General features: G+C 39.2%; 1 protein-coding gene across 1 annotated transcript in view; it reads left to right on the top strand.

Annotated features, from left to right (window-relative positions):
* The first annotated feature begins 143 nt into the window (after positions 1 to 143).
* The window catches only part of TRAPPC11 (trafficking protein particle complex subunit 11), a 40,624-nt gene continuing 17,233 nt past the window's right edge, over positions 144 to 23,534 (top strand). The window contains exons 1-20 of the mRNA XM_089525413.1: positions 144 to 240; positions 1,409 to 1,633; positions 3,410 to 3,579; positions 3,924 to 3,994; positions 5,555 to 5,669; positions 6,246 to 6,345; positions 7,504 to 7,577; positions 8,084 to 8,180; positions 9,528 to 9,661; positions 11,653 to 11,800; positions 13,002 to 13,095; positions 14,367 to 14,446; positions 14,526 to 14,604; positions 14,690 to 14,744; positions 15,935 to 16,080; positions 16,837 to 16,898; positions 16,996 to 17,128; positions 18,532 to 18,662; positions 19,183 to 19,338; positions 19,979 to 20,166. Coding sequence (XP_089381539.1) covers positions 1,430 to 1,633; positions 3,410 to 3,579; positions 3,924 to 3,994; positions 5,555 to 5,669; positions 6,246 to 6,345; positions 7,504 to 7,577; positions 8,084 to 8,180; positions 9,528 to 9,661; positions 11,653 to 11,800; positions 13,002 to 13,095; positions 14,367 to 14,446; positions 14,526 to 14,604; positions 14,690 to 14,744; positions 15,935 to 16,080; positions 16,837 to 16,898; positions 16,996 to 17,128; positions 18,532 to 18,662; positions 19,183 to 19,338; positions 19,979 to 20,166 — 2,237 coding nt within the window. The 5' untranslated portion in view covers positions 144 to 240; positions 1,409 to 1,429. The remainder of the gene's footprint in view (positions 241 to 1,408; positions 1,634 to 3,409; positions 3,580 to 3,923; positions 3,995 to 5,554; positions 5,670 to 6,245; positions 6,346 to 7,503; positions 7,578 to 8,083; positions 8,181 to 9,527; positions 9,662 to 11,652; positions 11,801 to 13,001; positions 13,096 to 14,366; positions 14,447 to 14,525; positions 14,605 to 14,689; positions 14,745 to 15,934; positions 16,081 to 16,836; positions 16,899 to 16,995; positions 17,129 to 18,531; positions 18,663 to 19,182; positions 19,339 to 19,978; positions 20,167 to 23,534) is intronic.

The following is a 23,534-nucleotide window of genomic DNA, read 5'->3' as shown; positions in this document are numbered from 1 at the left end:
CTTTTTCCCATTGGTCCTTCCCTATCCCTTCACCTTTCACTCTTCCCGCCCCTTCCTTCGACTGGGAGGGTCCAGTTGGAGTCCGCGGCTCTCATTGGTCCACTGGCGCTGTCACTCACCGCTTGCTGGGCTGGTTGGCTGGCAGTGGCTTCCTGAGTCAGGCCTCAGGCCTCTGCTTGGAAGGAAGGGTCTGCCTTGCTGTGTTTTGGGGCGCTCCTGACGAGGTTCCTGGCCGGGAAGGTGGGCGAGAGCCACGGAGGAGGAGGAGGAGGGGAAAGGGGGCTCCAGAATCACTGGAGCACACACATATAGAGAGGGAGAGAGGGAGCATATATCATATATACACACACACCCATATATATATATATATATATATATATATATATCATTTATGTCTTCCCTGTTTCTCAAAATGGGATTCAGGATGGTGTTGTCGTGTGCCTCCGAGTTGTTTCTGACTTACAATAGCTAAAAACCCACCCCAAAGAAGCAAAATAATTAATTACTAAAGTGAAAAAGAATTAAATATCAATCTTAATAAGAACACGATTAAAGCAGTTAAAAACACTTGTAGTTTCACTAAAACGTTAACAACGAAATACGACGCACCGCTTTACAGAGACACAAAAAAGCCTGCCTGCCTAAAAAGGGCCTTAGCTGCCAGTGGAAAGAGGGAGATCCACAGCGGACGGCCAGCTAGACAAAACCAACCAGGACAGATGGCATTATACCACGGCATTTACTCATTCTTTGACTTGACCTTTGGGGCAGTTGAAGCAGGCTGAACATTATTATTACCTCCAGTATTATACAACTACTTCTTTGTATAATGGTATAAAACCCATCACTTTGGGTTTTCAAACATGCAATCAGTATTTATTATTCACAGGGCACTATTCCAACCAGAAACCTAGAGCTTTCTTTTTTTAATTTGAGGTAAGTCTGCCAATTTAAAAGGTTTGCAATATTCTTAACTGAAAAAGTAAATCGTATCTGTACAAGAGCCTTCACACAGCAACAATATCTATTAACGATAGTTATTTTTCAGCCCCAGGCTGCGTTTGGAAGATTATTGGAACTAACGTATGAGTGCATATCTGTACCATTAAGAGATGCCTAAAAAGAAGATCATGCCATCAAAGTGTTATGAAGATGGTGGAAACATGTTGATAGTAACATTCTTCTACTTACTGCCATCATATAAATGAAGGATGCATGCATTCCCCTATATGTTCTTCAGATAGCAGAAGTGTTTAGTCACATCTCACAGAAAAGAGTGCTGCCTTTTTTCTTTTCAAGTGTGTCAAATAATTTGTGTTCTTTTCTTAAACCCAAAATATATGTTGGGATATTATATTGAATATATACATGCTTAATATTTTGCTTATTTTTATGTTTAATATTTTAGGTATTCTGACAAGGTGTCAAGATGAGCCCTTCCCAGTGGGACTTCCCAGTGGAGTTATGTTGCCGGCCAATGGCTTTTGTTACGCTCACAGGCTTGGATGTAGTATATAACGCTGTTCATCGAGCAGTTTGGGATGCCTTTTGTGCAAACAGGAGAGCAGATAGAGTGCCAATTTCTTTTAAAGTACTACCTGGTGATCATGAGTATCCTAAATGCAGAACAAAGGTATGGCTCAAAGTCTTAGCAGAAAATCAAGTGTTGTGTTTACTGAGAATCCCTTGTATTTTATGCTGATTTTTGAATGTTTGAGTAATACAGTGCGCCCATGTTATACGTGGGTGCGCTATACACAGCTTTGAGCTTACGTGCAAAGCTGCGAGGGAGCGCACGGGGCACAAGGGCAGCGCATCCCATTCAGATGAATGGGGCGCATGCCCGTGGTGCACATGTGCCGCCACACCACCGCACCGCTGCATGCACGAGCCCCATTCACTTTAATAGGACTTTAGCATGCGCCGTGTTTGGCTTACGTGAGGGGGGTCCGGAACGGATCCCCCACATAAACCAAGGGCGCACTGTAAGTTTTTCCCTTGAAGATTGTTTAAAAGATTGAGTTAACATTGTTAAAGAATACTGTAGTTTCAAAAGTAAGTACAGAATTGTACTCAAGGCTCAAAACTATGAAGTGAGTTGATTTATAAAACAGATTGCTTTAAATTGTTAAATAGGCTGGAAACTTTCCTCTTTATAGGGCATAAAGCAAAACATGCCATTGGTGTGCACCATTAGTGAAGCAATTCAGAGGCTGCTTCTGCACTGCAGAAAAAATCCAGGTTGACACCACTTTAACTGCCATGGCTCAGTGCTATGGAATTCTGGAAATGTAGTTTTGGGAGACATTTAGCCTTCCCTGTCAGGGAGCTCTGGCTCCACAACAAACCACAGTTCCCAGAATTCCATAGCATTTAGCCATGGATATCAAACTGAGGGCTCATTCCCACTGGCAGAATAACACGGGTTGTGATTTGGATCCGCTCCGTGTTTGTAACCAATTTCAAAAGATCCTTCGTTCTCACTATTGGGGATTTTTTTTTTCCCACTTGAATCTGTTTTCTTTTTTCGTCCCCATTTGTGCTGCTTCAAATCGGCGATGGAGCACAAGCCGGTGGAGACAGAGCCAAGGCTGGGAACTGCGAGCAGGCACTAGGGAAACAAGGCCAAGCAGGGAAGGAAGGAAAGCACTGGGGGGACAGAGGAAGAGGATGAAAGGGAGGACAATGTGTGTGTGTGTGTGTGTGATTTTTGATTGATTGATTTTGCAACTACTTGCCTTGCAAGTATTTACAAAATCAAACGATCGCATATTCTATCAATCACATATTCTATAAATTTAATTAAAAAACACACAAGTACACAGGCAGTGCTGCAAGGGGGGAAATGGTGGATCTTTCAAAACATCACCCCTCTGCCATTTGTCCCTCCCCTCAGAAAGAATCGATTCTGATCTGGCGTTCCCACTGTTAGGAATCGCATCAGAACCGATCCTTCTCAAAAGAACTTCAAAATAACTGCTACCAAAAAACCCTGGGCTTTTTGCATTTGCTCCGCTTTATTTCCCCTGGAATCGATCAAATGAGGATCAGGATTGATTTCCAGTGGGAACTAGGGGCATATAGCTCGAATCAGGATTCACAACTTTTCGTAGAGGGAATGACCCCTGAGTTATTTCTGCAGTGCAGACACACCCAGTGATACTATATAATGTAATCTTATTTTTTTTATTCAGAACTAAATTCCCTTGAGTTTAGTGAAATGTTTTTTAAGACTGCAGTACTACTAATTAGTCTAGGGAAGACAAGGGTTTTGTTCCCTCCAGTAAGCATGACCAGAAGTGATAGGAAAAAGGGAAATGCTTAAGGTCTGGCATAAATGTATAAGAATTGCCTTTGTGCATGTATGAACACACAGAACAGCTCTCTTTAAGTTTGTCGATACTTGCAGAGAACATCATATGAATGGTACATTCCAAAAGGTATCTTGAAGACTGGTTGGATGAACAAACATCTGAATATGGTTCCTGCCCTTGTTGTCGTTTTCTATGAGCTGGACTGGGATGAACCACAGTGGAAAGAAAAACAATCAGAATGTGCTACTAGAGTTGAAATTGTCAGGTATAATGTCAGTTGATTTCTTGATTATTAACCATTTCTTAGTAATGATTTATGGCAAATAAAAGTTGCATTGTAAAACTTTATATTTCATTCCCCCCCTCCACATTTAGAATAGATACTGCTATCTTAAGTATGTGAGAGCACCTTTAAAGTAAAAAACTGCAATATCTGTAACGCTACTCTTAGATTACTTCAGTGACTCCTGTTAAGAAATCTGAAATAAGTGGCAAGTGCGAGATAAGTGGATTAGGTTTTACTTCACATAATTCTTTAATATATAAGACATTTTTGGAGACATAAATGTTTGAGTATTTACAGTCCTGAGTTTGTCATTGTTCTTATAGGCAGAGTCTGCAGGGACGAAACACAAAAGTTGCAGTAGTTTTGATTCAGAAGAAAACACCATTACCGCCAGGTAAAGTACACTTTAAAGTAAATTTGAGTTGGAAGCTGAAGTGATTGGCTTTGAAATGTATGAACATAGCAGTCTAAAGTTGTGACATAGGTCCAAAACATATGGGCCAAAAGAAGTGGCTTCTGGCTGATTCAGGGGTATGGTGTTCAGAAGACGCACCCCCCAAAATTGGCTGGAAGCAGCTCTGAAACCACGCCAAGGTGGCAGGAGCTAGACTTTGCAGGAGCAGATTAAATCTGCTCCTGCCAGTGGCCCATTTGGGACTGCAGTGGCAGCCCATTTCAGGTCTGTTCACCAAAGTCCCAGCACAATCAGCACCAGAGGGGCCAGAGACCACTTCTTCTGGTCTGTCTGCTTTGACCCATAGTTACTTTTTGTTTAGAATACAGAATTGTAAACAGTGGTGGCAGTAGGAAAATTACTTCCTATAAACTGTAGGCTGAAAATGTTGCGTAGCAGAACTACCCTTTATAGTGCACAGTGTTCGGATAATAAAGAGTATTCTAATAAGAAGGATCTTTAGAACATTTTAAAGGAGGAGACATTTTAATAAATCCATTGTTTTAGAACCTAAGGGCTCCCTCACATTGGTCTTATTTTGGGGGGAGGTTGTAGTACAGTATTGGTGGCTGTAGCATTCAGCATTTTAAACAATATTGAAACTGTGGTCCAAAACACACTGCAGAAATAATCCAGTTTGAGACTTCTTTAACTGCATCGCTTAAACTGCACTGATGCTTTTCAGTAGTTCCGTAAACCTACATTGTTTCTGAGAATACCCCTATCTTCCAATAAGGCTTGTAAGTGCAGGAGTCGGAACACAGGAAACATTCCTTCAACTTTTAAAATTCATATCAAAACCCTTTAATAATAATGTTTTAGAAGTAAATTATAACTTTGCATTTTTTGTGTGTCTGTTCCAGTAGATTACAAGTTCAAAATGTATTTAAGGTTCCTAATGGTCTATTTTGCTTCTTTTTCAACATGCAAAATGTCCTGGAGAGACATGTTCATTGAGCCAATTCCCCTCACTATTGTAGAGTAGAAAAACTCACTTCAGAGATGCAGGTTAAACTGAATCATAGATGAGCTGTCACAGCCTATGAATATTTAGGTTTTTACGATGTTGCTATTATTGATTCAGACTGAGGCTAAGGAACCTGTGTTAACACCACATCTCATCAGCCCCAAGCAGCATGCATTCAGCAGTGAGATGTGATGGGAGTTGCAGTGCAATAATGTCTAGAGGGCTCAAGTTCCCACCTCTTACATCAGAAAATTGTTCTAGCTGATATAATCCATGGTAATGTAGGATAGAGGAGCACTGTGATTATAATGGCTGTAAAGAGTTTGATAGGTTATGGGTGAATTGGTATTCTTTTTTGTGAGGTGAACTACATACATCTTACAATCACTCTCTGGAGTGGTTGATTAATCTATAAAATTTTCAACCAACTAGATGGTATTTGTTGCTTTGTAGAGGTAGCTGAGTAAAATTTATGAAAACTGCAAATTGAGGTTGGTCATACCACTTGTTATTATGCTTGTGTGGTCTCTTAGGAGAAGATGTTATTGCTTCGGAAAGGGCAGCAGCATTATGCAATGCTTGTGATCTGTCTGGAAAATCGCTCTTTGTTTTGCCACACACTGATCACCTTGTAGGGTATATTATACGGTAAGTAAATAATGTGAAAGGTAGAACTTTCTATTGGTGTTCTTGATAAAGGCAGGGTACTGAATGACTTATGAATGACCCTGACTTATAAGGCAGGATACTGAACACAAGATCCCTAAAAGCAAGGTAGTTAGTAGTTTAGATAAGTATCATGAATCTCATTTTCATGAATAGGAATATCTTCTATTTCTTGTTATGTTTTTTCTGTAATTTCCCCAAAATTGACTTCATTGCAGTTTTGTGTAAATTGTTAAATATAGTTGGGGTGAACTTTGAAAAATTATGTGGAATATCATCAAAGATTCATTCTAGGCACTGATTGTTTTGCTAGCAGCTAGTCCCAACTAGAGTAGATGCATGGAATTGAAGGGGATTTTGTAAATTGTATTAACTCCATTGTATAAACTCCACTGATTCAGTGGGTCTTTTCAGATGACAAGAACAACTGAATTTAAGTCTTTATTTTTAGAGCGTACATACTTATTCCTAGCTGTAACTTGCTTTCTGTATGTGCTAAATATGTTCTTTGACTTTAGCTTTTTTTTCAAAGAAAGGTATTTGGTATTTTTTCCATAGGCTAGAGAATGCTTTCTATGAGCATGCACAGACCTATTACTACACAGAAATTCGAAGGGTGAAATCCCATAAAGAATATCTAAACAAAACAACGCATCAGGTATAGTTAAAAATCATTACTAAATTATTTACAGGCGTATTTGGAGGTACAAAATTTGTTGTGTAAAAGATGGAATTCGATTTTTCATGTAATGTTCCCAGTAGTCAGACTTCAGTGGATCAGCCTTGTGCATACTGGTTCAAGTAACAGAACTCCAGAATGCAGGGTCCAAATGTAGTTTTATTTACAGACAACAGGTGATCACCATTCATACAAAAGACTCATACACATTCAAGAACTAACTGTATAAAAGGTGGCAGCAGATAATAACTTAAGGAATTGCAGGGGGTGATACTTTGCTGGTTTCAGAAGAGGAGGTTCCAGCCGGGATTCTATGAGATGAAAGTGGCTGAGCAAGTGCCAGCAATGCTGAGGAGTCAAGCAAGATACTGACAAAGGGTGTTGGTCTGAATCACAGGCGAGATCAAATTGCAGGTGCCTTTGCAGACATGTTTATAGAGCAGAATGTATCCTGGGGCAGGTTTTGGGATTAAAATGAAGTTTCCAGGAGAGAAAAATGAGAAGAGAACTTCTAAATGTCTGAACAATAAGGGCAAATGTCTCTGGACAATGGAGTATTTCCTACAGAGGGACATTTGTAATTTTGGAAAAACCAGTTCTATCACCCACCATCATTACTATCAATGAAGGGATTATGCAGATTCCAATCTTGATTGATCTACCTAGGCCATGTGCTCCTGAGCTTCTCCCATGCTAAGCCAGTTAGATCACCTTATATACATGTCTTAAAAATCCCTTTTGATATCAACTTTTTGATATCAACTTGATATTGAAAAACAGGAGGGATGCAAAGGGCTAGACTATGGGGTAACAACTTCTACTAAAAGTATCCAGAATGGTATCCCAGATAATAATAATCAATATAAGAATGTAAGTACAGTGTGTCTTAAAAACTAATAAAAATATAGCCATCACTTAGAGGCAGTGTGCTGACTTAACAGAAATAAGAATAAAAGATACACAGTAAAAATAAATTTCACATTTAAAACACCTATTGAAATACTGTAAGTGCCTTCAATTTCTTGTGTTTTGGGATAGTGTGAGATTGGTGTTGATGCAATTGCTGCTACCTGTGTTGAAGGTCACATTAAAATTAGCATCATTGTTCTGAAATATTGTAATTTTTCTGTGTTACAGCTTTTGTTTGTTAGACATCAGTTCAAAATAGCATTCTTCAGTGAGCTGAAGCAAGATACACAGAATGCCCTAAAGTAAGTACGCTTATGCAGGGCTGAAATATTATAAAGAAAGGGCCTTGTCCACTTTCAGAAGGAATGGGGATGTGACACAGAGCATGAGAAAGCATTGTTCTGTTGTCTTTCTTGAACAGTATGCTGCTGTGCCATATGTATGCAGTCCACCCTGTCATGCAATATGTTGTTGCATCATGGAAGGAACTTTACCTGAGAGCCTAGTGCATCCCAATTCCAAAAAGCTTACATTTACTTCAGCAGGTGGACAGTTCTCTGAAGTACTGGTTTCTTTCCTTGAATAGTTACCTGAGAGATGGTCCACAGTGATCCAACTGAAGGATTCAGGGAGGATTACCATGCCTCCCTTTGATCAAATTTCGAGGAGCTTCAGCATGATGTTTGTATCCTAGAAGGACTGATTATTCCTTCATGCTGAGGAAAATGAGCAGCACAGTAATTTATTACATTACTTCTGGATCCTTTTGGGTTGTATGTTCATGATATCTTCTTCAATTCTTATTTAGAAACTACAGAACCGCATATAACCTTGTACATGAATTGAGAGCTCATGAAACAAATATGCTGGAAATCAAGACTATGGCAGGATTTATAAATTACAAGGTAACTTAATTTAATTTTAAAGACAGAGAAGCTAGAAACCATTTAGAAAACAAAACAGAACAGGTACCATACAACTTCTGTATTGATAAGTGGGGATCTCTGGGTCTCTAAATCAAGGGGAAGCATTTTTTTAAAAAAAAATCTGAAGATGGTGACTGTGGCTGAAGATGGCCTTGCCTTAGCAGTGGGAACCAAAAGAGGTACAAAATTATGGATTGAAACTTGTGAAAATTTGCATTTATTAATGTGATTTAGAGGTCTAGCTTGAGAGGGTGCAGGGATCTAGACACAAGAACACATGATACTTGGAGAAAATAGGTCTGCAATTTTATTAATTTGGCTTGCATACACTTGGCCGGCTACAAGGCCAGAATCCAGCAATTGGACAATTTGCCCATTATCCCTGCCCATTAAACCTGACTCGTCTGAGAGGTAACCCCTGGAGTAACATCATGGAATCCATGTGTCCACCAGCCACGGTGTAGTTTTCCTTCCACTTGGGACTGATGCTTGTCAAACATTCTTTGATCTTGGCCTGTGTTAGTCTGCACCACCAAGATGACTTAAGGGAAGCCCTGAACAAACAGGGAGAGATGAGCATGTAGATTCTGCCCCTCCAAAATTGGCTCAAGCCCCACACGCATAGCCAAAGCTGTGACAAAGAAAACAGAATTAAATTAGCAAGTGACAGTTCAGAATAGATGCAACGTCAAACAGAGCACCTGAAAAATTATGAAACATGAGGTGGATGAGCAGCGACGAATTTGAAAACAGATTGCCTGGGTGGTACCAAGGATTTCTCTATATCCCTCCCAGGTGGACTGGAGTGAATCCTATACTCTGTGACATCCATATGGGGAGGAACCTCCCTTAGATACATGAAAATAATATGTAAGTTTCTAGGGGCAAAGTCAGTAGCAAGACCAATGGCAGCTCCGGATGCTTCCCCATTCTTAGCCCTGCAAATGATCCCTGCTAAGGTGGGGGCTTGTGCCTATAGTGCTGAAAGATAAATAGAAAATTACATAAAGTATGTCAATTAAATGCATATGAGTTTTGTGTTCCTGAATCTACCCATTGCCTACCAGTGTCAACTTATTCCTCTCTAAGAAAATATTAAATAATGAAAAAATGAGGCCTGGTAGAGAGTATTAATTTCAGTATTAAAAGTGAGAAACAATTAGGAAAAGATTATGAAGTGGGAAAGGGTGGAATAGATCACAGAAAATATAATAAAATTAACATATATGTTGCATCGTTATATTAACTTACCACAATAGTATTGTGTTATGGTTGCGAATCTGACCGACAGATTTTAACCTGAATTTTCTAACTTCATCTCTTTAGATTTGTCGCCTTTGTTTTCAGCATAATACACCTCTGGATGCAATTGCACAGTTTAGAAAACATATAGACTTATGCAAGAAAAAAATAGGGAGTGCGGAGTTGGCTTTTGAGCATGCTGCCTGGATGTCAAAACAGTATGTGATTTTACTAAGTATATTTTAGAACTGCTGTTGATGAATATGTAAGCCAATTCAAGCTAAGATTAACCTGTTGCTTAACTTTGCAACATTTTTCTTAATCTTCTCACATTTGCCTTGGCTTTACCTGTAGTTTGTGACAAGTGCTGTTCTGTTATGTAGAAGACGATATGATGGCACTGAACTAATGACTTGCCTAAAGCTAAACAATGAATAAGCGAGTGTGAACCAAAGTGAAACTTGTCCAGATGGCAAACTGGATAAAAATGATTTTGGTTCTCCGTGCAAATCACTCCTGCCTTTCCAGATCACACAATATATATAGCCAAGTCCTCTCCAGGCAAACATTCTCTGAAGTTGCCAGCCACAGATGCTGGCGAAACGGCAGAAAGAAACTCTGCTAGAACATGGCCACATAGCCCAAAAAACCCACAAAAAACTATGGCCCGTTACAAACGGGCATAAAGTACGGACTGGGTCCGTATTAGGATTGGAAAGGGGCATCACTTCCGGACGCCCCTAACCTTAATACGGACCGAGTCCGTACAAAAAGGCGGTGCCTGTTCCACATGGGGGCCGCCATGTTTACGTAGCAGACACACTGTGTCCACACGTCGCACAGCATGTATGACGCTGCGAGTGTGCCATTGGCGCCTCGTGGCGTCATATCCGCGCCACAAAGAGAAGCTCCATTTTGCCGCTTCTTATTTGCAGCGCGGAGGAGCCTCGCAGTTTGGACGCTGGGGCTCCTCCGTGCTGCAAATGAACGTGGCGGCAGACCACCCCTTCTGGGCGGTCTGTAATGTACCTATAGTTCTTCTTGTGCTGATACTTTAGATGTCATGTCTTTGTGCTCCAGACATCCTTTCCATGCAGATCTCATAGTGTATGTCATGTCTAATGTAAAGTGTGTAACATACCTTCACTTAAACTGATGCCTTCCTGCTTTTTCTTTAGATTTTTAGGGAGTGACTCTGCAGCCTGATTTGTTAGTTTTAAATACAGTACTGGTTTGTACATGACAAATTAAAAACCTTACCTGTATGGTTTGTGCCTGGATTTGGCATGTTTTCCCCCTCTAGCCTTTTTTTATATTTATATATATAAGAGATGCACTTGACCATTTGAACAATTGTGTATCACAAAAAAAACCCTATTAGTTAATTCTCTTTGTAAAAAAATAGTTGTATGCACTAATCACACCACATGGAAAAGAAATGGGAACCATATCCATGAAATTCAAAATAAAAACATCGTTCACTAGATTTCAATGAAGGGCTAGAGCAGACATGTGCGAATGAGTGGTCCTAATTCGCTCTGGCCAGAGGTGGGTCCAAACCCCACCAACTACATGGCCCGCATGATGCCTGGTGCTTGCTATGGCCACCTGGCACTTCCAGATTATCCTGGTTCATTTTTGCTCTGGTCCAAAGGACTGCTTTGGAGGCATGTGTCTTATAATTGGCATGCCTTCGACGCAGTTGGAAGGCACTTCTTTTTGCCTTTGTGTTTTGCCCCTTTGTTGCTTATTCAGTTATAAGAAACCAGATGCAAGCAACCTATATACATGTTATGCAAGAGTAAACTGCAGGTTGTTGTTGGAATGCAACTTCTATCATTGCTTTATAATTTGCTGTAACTGCCAGGTATAGAGATACAGCTCAAACCATCTGGAAAGGCAGGGTTGCCTAACCCTGGTGTAGTGAGTAGTAAATATTACAGATGGCAAATATGTGGTGGGTAACTTTCAGATAATTAGCCAAGTGGGATCACTTCAGTTTTATGTCTAAATTTTGAAATAAATATAGAGAGCATGAGAATTGAAACATGAAAGATTTTTGTTCATGCTGCTTTGAGGTATTTTAGTTTCTTTTTTGAAGTTCAAATCTCAGGCTCCTTGGAAGTCAGGAGATGTATATTGTTTACTTCTGTTTTCAGCTCAGTATTTGAAAAATGTAAACTCTTTGTCTTGGGCTTTTTAAAAACAGGTTTCAAGCTTTTGGAGATTTGTTTGATGAGGCTATTAAACTAGGTTTGACAGCTATACAAACTCAAAATCCAGGTTTTTATTATCAGCAAGGAGCATACTATGCGCAAGAACGAAAGCAATTAGCTACTACTCTCTGCAATCATGAGGTGAGTCACAAGTGGTCTTACAGTTGTTTAAGATCTAGCATAAAACCTTATTCTTATACTGTTCTTCGTTCTACACATCTGTGGGTTTCTTTTAGTTTTTATATGCAGAGTTCTGTTTAACTGTGCTTCTACATGTTAGGTCAGTTGCGTGAATGTTGATGTTAATCACTGACCAGTTTTCCTCATAGCATCACTACTAGCTGTAGTTGCAGTACAGTCTGCCTTTGCCTTACGCGGGGATCTGTTCCGGACTCCCCCGCGTAAAGCAAATACTGCGCATGCTCAAGCCCCATTTAACTGAATTGGGCTAGTGCATGCGGTGGTGCATGCACACAACGGGCACATGCACCATTAGTCGCAATGGGATGCACTGCCCCTTGCACCCCGCACGCTCCCACACGGTTTTCAGCATATGCCCGCATATGACCCGAGCGCACTGTACTATGTAAAATGCAGCAGCGTGTGTTTCCTGTATGGTAATACAATTAGGGGATTTGGGTAGTGTGAAAATAGTACCTTTTAAACATGGCAATTAAAAATATGGGTGCAAATAGAGCTTCTTATTGCCTATTTAATTTCAAATAAATTATCAGGTAATACCTTAAAGGCACCAGATCCTGTCTGATCTTGGAAACTAAGCATGGTCAGCTCTTAGAGGGGAAACTGCCAATGAATACCGGGGTGCTCTAGGCTACGTTTCAGAGGATGGAACTGGAAAAACCATCTCATTCCTTGCCAAAGAAAATCTTTTGAAATTCATGGGGTTGCAATAAGTTGAGCTGCAACTTGAAAGTACATATATACAGGCAATATTCAGAATAGGAAAAATCAGGTGTAGAAGTCACTGTTCTCAACCTCTCAATTCATAGTGAAGAATCATTGCTGTAATGAATTTCCCATAAAGCTGTAACTCTTGCTGCATCAAGATTGTCGTCTAGAAATTTCTAGGGTCATAACCATACCAAGAAAGTTCTACTTAGGTATATGTGTCTGCATGTGTGCACACACACAGACACACAACCATGTATGCTGAGACGTACATGATTTCTGTTGACTCCAAGAAGCTCAAGCATCTGTATGTGTGTTCCAGTTTAGTGCTTTTATGTTTAAGAAGTGCATCTCCCTCATTTGTGCCACATTATATTGGATTTGGACTTCAGGCACACAATTCATTTTCACTTTATCTCTGCTGAATTTACAGCCTGCTGCAATCTACCCCAGTCCAGATCCTCTGGAAACTCAAACTGGAGTGCTTGACTTCTACGGACAAAGACCATGGAGGCAGGGAATATTAAGTAATTTTTTTTCCTGTTTCTTGCCCACTGAGTCAGCACAATAGTACAGCCGGCCCTTGGTACTCATAGATTCTTTATTCACAGATTCCACCATATTTCTTGTGCCATACATCACACAATTCCAAAAAGTAAACCTTGATTTTGCCATTTTATATAAGGGACACCATTCTACTATACCATTATATTTAATGAGATTTGAGCATTCATGGATAACATATCCTGGAACCAAACCCCAGGGGATACCAAGGGCCCACTGTAAAATCTTAATTAACAAACTGTTAATCTGGTGTGTTTTAAACTATGTACTAGAGAGCCCTGTATTCCCTATTTAGCTCATTAGAGATTCCTTTATGAGAAGCCTGGTAATGGGAGTCCAGGCTTCCATGAAAGACAATTTACCCATTACTATTGACATTACCCTATAATGCTGTGCTGTGTACTAGGTTACAGTTTCAGTTAATGCAGGGTAGTGGTGAAGCTGAGCAGATATGAGCAGTGTCTTTCGTTAACTCTGATTCTCCTAAAATGCTCACAAGACATTCAGTGAAAGCCATGCTGAAGTCCCTTAGAATGTATAACAGAAACAGTTTCTACAAAGGGGACACTTTTGAAAACCATTCTTTTACTGACTTCATTGATAATTGAATTCACTGCTCTTGATGCATTCAGTGTACTTCAGTCTGTCATTTTGGAACAGATAGAGGTGTTTCTTTGCATATCTAGTTCTCTCCCACATGTAATGTCTTCCCCCAATCATTTCAGTGGATGAATTAGACCTGCATGTCTGTATCTGGTCCCTCTGTTGAAATGAGTGGGACAGGAAAGAAATGGGACATGGAAAAGCTATTGTGTACTTCAGAGCACATGTGTGGGTTTGGACTGGAATGACTGATTTAAGCCTCTGGCTTTAAATGTTGAGTTCAAAATAGGATTTAAAGATTAGAATGTACTGTTTTCCAGATAGATGCAAACCTTGCCAGTGTCTGATAGGAGACTTGCATAATTGTTCCTGGCTTCTAAATTAGAAATAAATAAAATAGGTGCTGCTTTTCTGAATTGCTGCTGGTAATGGGTTGTTGCCAAGAAACAGTATAGCTGAGTTCTAGAACATTCTTTCTCCTAAGATACACCAATGTTTAGAATGTTTAAAATCTGAGTACTCTTTAACTGGAACTAGGTTTGCATGTAACTGTTACAACAACCAAATGCATATAGTTCCTTCTGAAACTGGGCAAAGCTTATTAGAATGGACTTTTCATTGTCATATGCAGGTTTTGATCTGAATGATTCTGAAAAGGAGAAAGTAGGAATTTTGGCTCTACAACTGAAAGAGAAGAAGATTCTTCATTCTGTAAGTCAGATTTCAACAGTATTTACACTTTGTGATTGTAACTATAATTATAGTTATGCCAGTATTTTTTATTTACTAGGAGATAATAATTGCCTTGCTGAGTAATGCAGTTGCTCAATTCAAGAAGTACAAATGTCCAAGGATGAAAAGTCATTTGAGTAAGTGACAGTTGGTAGCCAAACATTTGAAATACCTTTTACATTTTGAAAATAATGACTGCAAATAATCTGATCTTCTTTTCAGTGGTTCAGATGGGTGAAGAATATTACTGTGCTAAAGATTACACCAAAGCTTTGAAGTAAGTATAATGTTATATGTTTCCTGCTGCACAGCTGTAAGTTTTTGGCAACTTAAAGCCAGCAATAGTTTGAGCGGTGGACTGTGACTCTAGGGACCAGAGTTCAAATCCCCACTCAGCCATGGAAAATCACTGGGTGACCTTGACAAGTCACATTCTCTCAGCCTCAGAGGAAGGCAATGGTGGCAAACCTCCTCTGAATTAATCTTGCCAAGAAAATCCCATGCTAGACTCACCTTAAGGTCACCATAAGTCTGAGACAGTGTGAAGGCATACAACAAAACAATTGTGCAACTTAACTAAGTGACAGAAACTGTTGTCCATAATTGTGTTGAAAGGGCATTGCATTTTTTTCAGTAGAATATATATTTTTCATTTAAAGTCCATTGATATATTCTAGGATGGTGTCTGTGTTTTGCCCCACTGCTCACTAGCAAGTGGCACGTCTTGGCTGAACAGAAAACTACATGACATCACTTTCTGCTTGCAGAAATCGGGCATTTGGCACATTTGTGGGGTGGTGGTGAAGTCATAGAAAATATTAAGGGCAGAAATTAATTAAGCAACCACATTTTTGTGACTGTTAGGGTGCTTGGGGTGCTTGACAGCTACAGTATATTTTTGGTCTTTTGGAGTCCCCTGGGAGGTTTTAGGGGCAGCAGAATAGGGGCTTGGAGCCACATTTGGTTCCTGGGCTGCATTTTCTGCGCTCTCGGTTTATACAAATACATTTAGAGCTGTAAAGTTACCCATTTTTAGAGAAAGGAACTGTATACTTCGTACCTGTTTCCTGACCTATTATTTAGAATCTGTGGTTGCTTTCTTCTATGTGAATAGAATCAACCAGCTGGTTCTCTCAGAAATTATATGTCATAAGTGTGTGAGAAGTCAAGGGACTGAATCCAGCCCCCCCCCCCCCCCCTTTCCCTCTAAGAGCTTACTAGCACTTCAAGCTAACAGTGCTGGCCATCAGTTTAGTGTGGGAATGTGTGACTGTGATATCACTGTACCCAAAACACTTTGGGTTATAATCAAAGACATTTGACACATCTCTTTCAAGAGCAATCTTTAATCATGCCCACCTCATAATCAGCAGAACAGGTTTAATCTCTTTCACTTCCTATTAGACTGGTAAGAGTTGTCAGGTTCATTCACGTACCTAATTGCTGTCTTTCTGAATCTTCTTTCAGACTGCTTGATTATGTTTTGTGTGATTACCGTAGTGAAGGATGGTGGACCCTCCTTACTTCTATACTGATTACAGCCCTTAAATGTTCCTATCTCATGGCACAAATAAAAGATTACATTACATACTCATTAGAGCTGCTGGGAAGGGGTAAGGAAATGCATTTCAATTCTGTGTTAATAACTTTTTTGGTTTGACTTCTTTTTAGTTGAAGCAAGGGCAAACTGATAGGCCCTTAATGTTTTGTATGAAACAGTATTGTCAAAAGGATAGTTTTCCTATATTTTTAAAGACCATTTTGTAGTTTCAGGGCCTACAATAGTGCATGCATGTTTGACAGTCTGGGAGAAAATTTCCACTGGATCCTCTCAGGCAGCACCAGCTCAAAGTAATGAAATAGAGATGGCTGGAAATCCGCTTCAGGAGGGACAGGAAGGGTTAGACAAAGGAAAGGATGAATGGAGGACTATTCCTTGTTTGAAAAGTAAACGCCTCTGAGGGTGGGATCCAAGGAGGGGTTCTGGGAAGTAGAGTTGCTTGCAGCTGTATGTTTGTTCCTGGATTGATGGGTTTGAGAGTGTGTGTGGGTGTGCTGCTATCAAGGAGTAATAAGTCTTTCCAGTATCTATGTTTTGTTGTCTTGTGAGAGTTCCAGCCTGGAGTGGTATTGTTGAAACACTTACCAGATCTTACCTGCTGCATTGGAGGAGTAGCTCTATACGTCAGACAAAGAAGTAGTTAGGGAAGGCTAGATCATTTGCAGATATTTCCAACTCATAACGAGGAGTAACCCTGCATTACAAACTGAAGATAAAGCAGTATTCTCTTTCATATATTTGGATTTGAGACAACATATAAATATTTTAATTAATAAATAATTTATGAATGTTATTTTATTTTTGTTAGCATCTACTCTGAAAGAAGATCAAAAATCTCGGATAGAAAAGAATCTTATCAAGATTCTCATGGTCAGTATGTAAAATTTAACACCTTTAACATAGTCCCCAAAATATACATCATCTACATCTAGAACTAATCAGTTAAATATTCTTTTATTGAATTCAGAATGAGAGCCCAGATCCAGAACCTGATTGCGATCCTGCTTCTGTGAAAGCTGCACAAAAGTTGTGGGCTGATAGAGTCTCTCTGGCAGGCAGTAATATTTTTACAATAGATGTGCAAGATTTTGTTCCATTTGGTATGTATCAAAAGGTTTTTTAACATTTTAACAAAAGTTTTTTTAATATTTGCATGCAGATAATTGGCAAAAATAATAAAATGCATGTTTCAGTGTAGTAATTATTCACTGGTGTATTACAATACTGTCATTTATATTTCTGGTATGCAAATCATTGCCAGATTGTTTAGGGATTCTGCTGCTCCACCTGCCATCCCAAGAATGTATAGGGACTCTCAATGATCTAGTATCTTAAGTGGAAGGGCAGTATAAAAATCTTTTGGTTTATTTCTATTACCTTATTTTCTTATATCCTGCCTTTCTTCCAATATAGGGACTCATCTCTAAAGAAAGGAAAATATTTTTTTTACAATCTTATAAATGGTAGACTTCTTTCATGTAAGATGTGTCTCCCTGGTTTGAGAAATAACTGAACTATGGCGCCTTACAGACGGGCCTAAGCAGCGCCATCGTTGCGCCAGGAATACGCGCCTTGCCCCTCGCGCGTATTCCGTATGGCAAGATGGCGGCGCCCTATACAGACGGGCGCGGCCATCTTGACGTAACGGACACGCAGCGTCCGGACGTCTAAACCTGGAAGAGATGTCACGAGTGCGCGCTTTGGCACTTGCGACATCTCTTCCGGGTTGCCGGAAGGAGCGCGATTTTCGCGCTCCTTTTTTACAGCACAGGGGAGTCGTGCAGTTTGGCTGCAGCGGCTTCCCCGCGCTGCAACCGGCAGCAGCCCAAGACCGCCCCTTTTGGGCGGTCTGTAATGGGCCTATGCTATATCTGCTTTTCTTTCCCTTCTTAGATGTCTGTTTTATTAATCATTTTGATTCATAAACTCCACTTCTGCATTGTGTTTCTGTGACCCATTAAAATAAGTTTCAGAAGGAAGTCTTCTGGAGAAGGAAAAAAATCTCTATTGGGAGGGAGCAACAGTTAAATTTGTATAGAAGTCCACATTCTAAATAGATATCATGTGCACATGGGCGGAAGAGATAACTGTGCATTGGAAATGTTTGTTATGAAGAAAATTGCAAAGTATCTTTGCAGTAGAAAAAATGTTACATTTTCAGTGGTCAATGGTGCTTTAGTACATCAGAAGTTCTGACTTTTGCATAACTAAATAAACCTTCAGATAGAACAGAGGTGGAGATTTTGTGGTTCTCCAGATGCTTGCTTTCTTTATTTTTAAACCGTTAGTGAACGACTGTTCCCATCATTCCTTATCACTGGCCAAGCTGGTAGGGCCTTATGGAAATCTGGAGAGCTGTGCATTCCTTACCCCCTAGCAAACACGAAGTAGCCTATTTTTTTTTCTTAACTAATCCACCAAAGTTCATGTCACTGGGCTAATATTGTAATTTGACAAGTCATTTTAATAACACTGCATTTTTACCTTTTCTTCCAAATTCTAGTGCAATGCAAAGCCAGATTTCATGCTCCAAGTTTTCATGTTGATTCACCAGTTCAGTTTGATATATACTTGAAAGCTGATTGCCCTCATCCTATCCGTTTTTCTAAGCTGTGTGTCAGTTTTAATAATCAGGTAAGTTTAAAAACAACAGCTTTTTTCTTCCAATTAAATTAATGTCTTTTTGAAAGGATGGATAAGATAATTATATTTTTTCCAGCAGTTTTAATTCTGTAAAGCAGGTTGGTTTGTACAGTCACGTCTTCGCTTAATAAAGTTGAAATATGTTGGAGCCTAGCATATGTACTGAGTCCCTTTAGTCCTTCCTTCAAAGGAAGAGGAGCAAAACAGGAATTCTTCATGTAACGACAGCTTCCATTTTTGTTTCAACTAGGAAATGTTGTGGCTTTGAAACACATAAGGATGTAAAGAACCATGGCTGCATACCCTGTCTTGTTCTGAAGCTATTAACCATAGTGCCTCAGCTTGGACAAAATGGAATATTATTAATAGAACAGAAAGCTGGTTTACAATACATGATTAGTATCCTTAGTTGTACCTCTAAAAGTTGTGGTCAGATTTCACATAATTTAACTAAATCAGACATTCTTACATAACAAATGTTTTGTTCTGCTTTCTTTTTTCTTTGTCATAGGAATATAACCAATATTGTGTAATGGAAGAAGTCTATGAAAAAAGTGACATCTTGGAATCATCCATGCAGGAGACATTGTGTCTTATTCCTGGTAAAACAAAGAAATTTGCTTTCAAATTTGTGGCAAAAACAGAGGATGTGGGAAAGAAGATTGAGGTAAGCCTTTACCCAGTATATAAAAATACTGTGTTAAAAAGTTTAGTGGCAATATTGATTAAAATTAAGAGTATGTGAAAGACTAGCAGACTGATTCTATGATTTCCTGTTTTAGAAAAGACAGTATCATATGCCTAGATCTTTCACTGCAGTAATTGTCAGTTGTGATGCTGCAGAACTTGGTGTTGTGAATTGTGTGGAAGATTGTAGAGTTAACAAAAAATGAGACACAGCAGAGTTCTCAGTATTCTAAAATCTGTAATTTTAAAATCTTGTCATTTTATGCACATCTGAAAGGCAAAACAAAATCTAGTTGAATGCAGTTCATCTGAATAAATAAACTGAAAAGGCATATGATACTGTCTTTTCTAAAACAGAAAATGGAATAAATTGTCCATGGGCAATACAAAAAGTTAGAAATTGCTGAATGTTTATATCCAAAGGGTCAAATTGGCCCTCAGCACAGAACTTTCAGGACATTACTGTGCATCAGCAGAATTTCACTGCAGGCAGGCAAGATAATGGCCATTATGGCTCAATTTTAAGTTAATACAACCTGGAAGAAAATTGCATATGTCTTTGCAATGCATTAAAGTGGATGAGGGAGGCAGAAATGCCACTGATACTTTTTGTATTTCAGATCACATCAGTAGATTTGCTTCTAGGCAGTGAGACTGGCAGGTGTGTGATTTTGAACTGGCATGGAGGAGGGGGAGATGCTGCTTCTTCTCAAGAAGCACTGCTAGCAGCTCGTTCCTTCAAAAGGCGACCTAAACTTCCAGATAATGACACACATTGGGACAGCCTCACCGTTCAAGCCAGCACCATGTAAGTGGAAATGAAAATACACAAGGGTAGAAAGTTTTCCTAATACAAACATTTTAGTTACAGTGATCCATATGGTCAATATTTTGATTTGGTATTTATATCATTTTAAAATGCAAATTATTTTTCTAATAGAGGTTGAGTTTGAGAGTTTTTTCTGTTTCAGGAATGCTTGAATAAAGAAGCTATTAAGGCAAGATGACTATATGAGAACACAGTGAACAAAAACTTGAACAATTTTATAGTCTGGTGTTCCAGACTTTCATGGGATTTAAATTATTACTTACAAAAACACTTGCATTTCTTGCTTTGCTTTGATTTTCTGTGCTAGCAAGTCAAACCTTAATATTTATCTGTAAAACTGGAATACTAGAAACTTTACAGTAGTTCAGGGGATTTTCATAACTTTTAGAAACCAGCGCCAGCCCTGTAATGTACAGAGTAACATTTTCAGCAGGTAGGTGGGTAAACAAGAGTAGCTGTTTTAATCCGTATACAGTGTGCCTGCATCATATGTGGGCGCGCCTTACGCGGGTTCCAGTATATGCTGCAAGATGCGCCGGAAATAACCCTTGTGCGCCCCGGAAGAAGTATTGGGGCGCGTGCCATGAGCACGAGCCCCATTACTTCTAATGGGGCTTGAGCATATGCATTTTTCCCTTATGTGGGGTGTATGTGTGTCCAGAATGGATCCCCGCATAAGGGAAGAGCCCACTGTAGTTCTCAACAAGCTGCCCTTGAAATTCCCCAGCAACACAGGAGACTGATCATAGGGGTTTTTTAAATATATTTTTATTGGTTTCCATAATCATTTAAAACAAATATGCACATAAGTCTTTTTTTTATTAAACATTAAATTTTTTTCAAACAATATTAGACTTAAACAAAATTTACAAAAATTTTAATTATCATATTACTTCCTTAAGTAATACCTCTGGCTCCTATTCCATCCTTTTAAATCCAGCTTCTTAATAATAAATAAATAAGTAATAATAATAATAATAATAATTTTTTCTCTTAGTGATCAATCCTCATACAGCATAACACTTCTTTATAAAACAATTGATATCTTTACAATAATGTGGCCTGACCCTCCTCTCAATCAAAAAGTATTGTTGCAAAAGTCCCCTTAATTTTCTTCATATATTCTAGAAAAGGTTCCCAAGTCCTCAAGAAATCTTCAAGTGGCTTCTTACTTATTATAATTGTCAACCTATCTATCTCCATATATTCATATATCTTGCCTAGCCATTCATCACATGATGGAATATAAACATTCTTCCACTCTGAGGCATATGAGATTCTGGCAGCACAAACCATATAAAAAGCAGTTTACCATATTGCCTTTCAGTTTCTTCATCCTCTAACATATTCAACAAGTAAATCTTAGGATCTTGGATTAACTTTATTTTTAAAATCTCTGAAATTCTCAAGTTAATTAAATACCAACATTCACGAGCTCTCTTACATCTCCACCAATAGTGGAAAAGAGTACCAACCTCTATTTCACATTTCCAACAGATGTTTCTAGTGTTCTTGTTTATTTTTGCTAGCCTATAAGGTGTCAAATGCCAATGATATTGCATTTTTGTCATATTTTCTCTTATCCCACTGTTTTTTGTATATCTATGGCCTGTTACAGACTGCCAAAATAAAGCTGCTTCGGGTCTCTTTGGAGGTATGCTGTTTAAATGATGCATGCACCCTAAGAATCCAGAAGCTGCACCAAAGCTGCACTCCAGTGCTTAGGAATGGAGTGTGGCTTTGGCGCGACCTCCGAACTCTTAGGACCCCATGCATCATTTAAATAGCATACCTCCAAAGAGACCCGAAGCAGCTTTATTTTGGCAGTCTGTAACAGGCCTATATCTTTTCTTCCAGTTTCTTTCCCATTGATTTAGGATATTTGCCCCAATGTCTTCTGACCAATCTATCACACACTGTTTAATCACCTCTTGTTCCATGTCTTATTTGAATAAGAATTTGTAAAATATAGATATTTCATTCCTCCCTTCCTCATTAATTATCTTTTTGAATTCTATCTCTTCTTTCCCAATTACTTGTACCTTGAAATCCTGGTTAAATCTTTCCTTTAGTCGTCTATAAAGAAACCAGTTACATCTATATCCATCTGAGCCAAGTTCCTGTTTTGTTTTAATTCTTCTTCATTCATCCTTTTCTAATATAGTGATATCCTCATAGTTGGCCAAGATTCACATGATGATTGACTGATCATACGTTTTAGATGCCAAGATTTAGTACTTTAGCTATTTATTTTGAATTCCTTCTCTCCCCTTTCTGAAAGTTTAAATGGTTTAAATATAAGGCAGAGGATTCTTCTTCCAGCCAGTGTTAATGCAGGTTAAACATTCACTGTATCATTAGACTTTCTCTGATAATTGCAGTCTACTGGCATACATGCACACTCATCCCTCCATGTTCACTGAGGTTAGGGGCACAGGACCCTTGTGAATGTGGAAACACTGCAACTAACAACATCTGCCAGACATTGACCATAGAATTGTGCTGGAGAAGTTACACATTTTGCCTAGTGGAGTGTTTTCTTTAGGAATCTCTAGGTCCTTTGGTGCAACATTTGATTAAAGTTGACCATAGAGTTGTTCAAGTTAAGTTGACCTATTATTATTATTATTATTAAGCTTTATTTATAAAGACATGACACAAAAGGAGAAGGGAAAGATGGTGGGGAGGGGGCCTCTCTAGTAGGATAATACATATAAAATACATAGCAATACAGGAAGTGATTCAATAAAACAGACAAGAAAAGAACATCAAATAGCAAGTGACAATTATGCAATGCCTGGGAACGCTTCTCTGAACAGGATGGTCTTCTGCTCCGTTTTGAAGCTGGTTAAAGAAGTGATGGCTCTTGCTCGCGGGGGAAGAAGGTTCCAGGAGTGAGGGGCAGCGAGTGAAAAGGGGCGAATCCGGGATGGGGTAGAGGAAATCCTGGGCTGTGACAGCAGGCCTTGACTACCAGAACGGAGGGCCCTGGTGGGGAGGTGAGGACCTAGATATTCCTAGAGAGAACATATTGATAAAATTAGTGAATGATGAAATCCGCAAAAGGCAAAGCTGCAAATGTGGAGGGATGAGTGTACATTGAGGACACAGATTCCAGCTTGATATCTTCACAGGGTCGGAATCAATATTGAAATTTAAGGAGTATCCTAAATCTCTTTGATAATTCTTTTGACTTGAACTGAAGTCTTGAAAGAGCATTTGCCCTCCCTTCCTCCACTCACTTGATTTGATCAAGCAAGTGAAAGGTTCAGTCTATCCACTATCTTCCTAGAAAGAAAGCCCTCCTGTTCTCATCCCATCTTCTTTGCTTTCCAGGCTAAGAGGTT

The sequence above is a fragment of the Sceloporus occidentalis genome, unplaced genomic scaffold (assembly GCF_023333645.1).
Source record: "Sceloporus occidentalis isolate IW3139 unplaced genomic scaffold, rSceOcc1.0.p SCAF_5, whole genome shotgun sequence".
In the NCBI taxonomy this organism is placed as follows: domain Eukaryota; kingdom Metazoa; phylum Chordata; class Lepidosauria; order Squamata; family Phrynosomatidae; genus Sceloporus; species Sceloporus occidentalis.
Note: the sequence above shows the minus strand (reverse complement) of the source record. Positions and strands in the feature narration are given on the sequence as shown.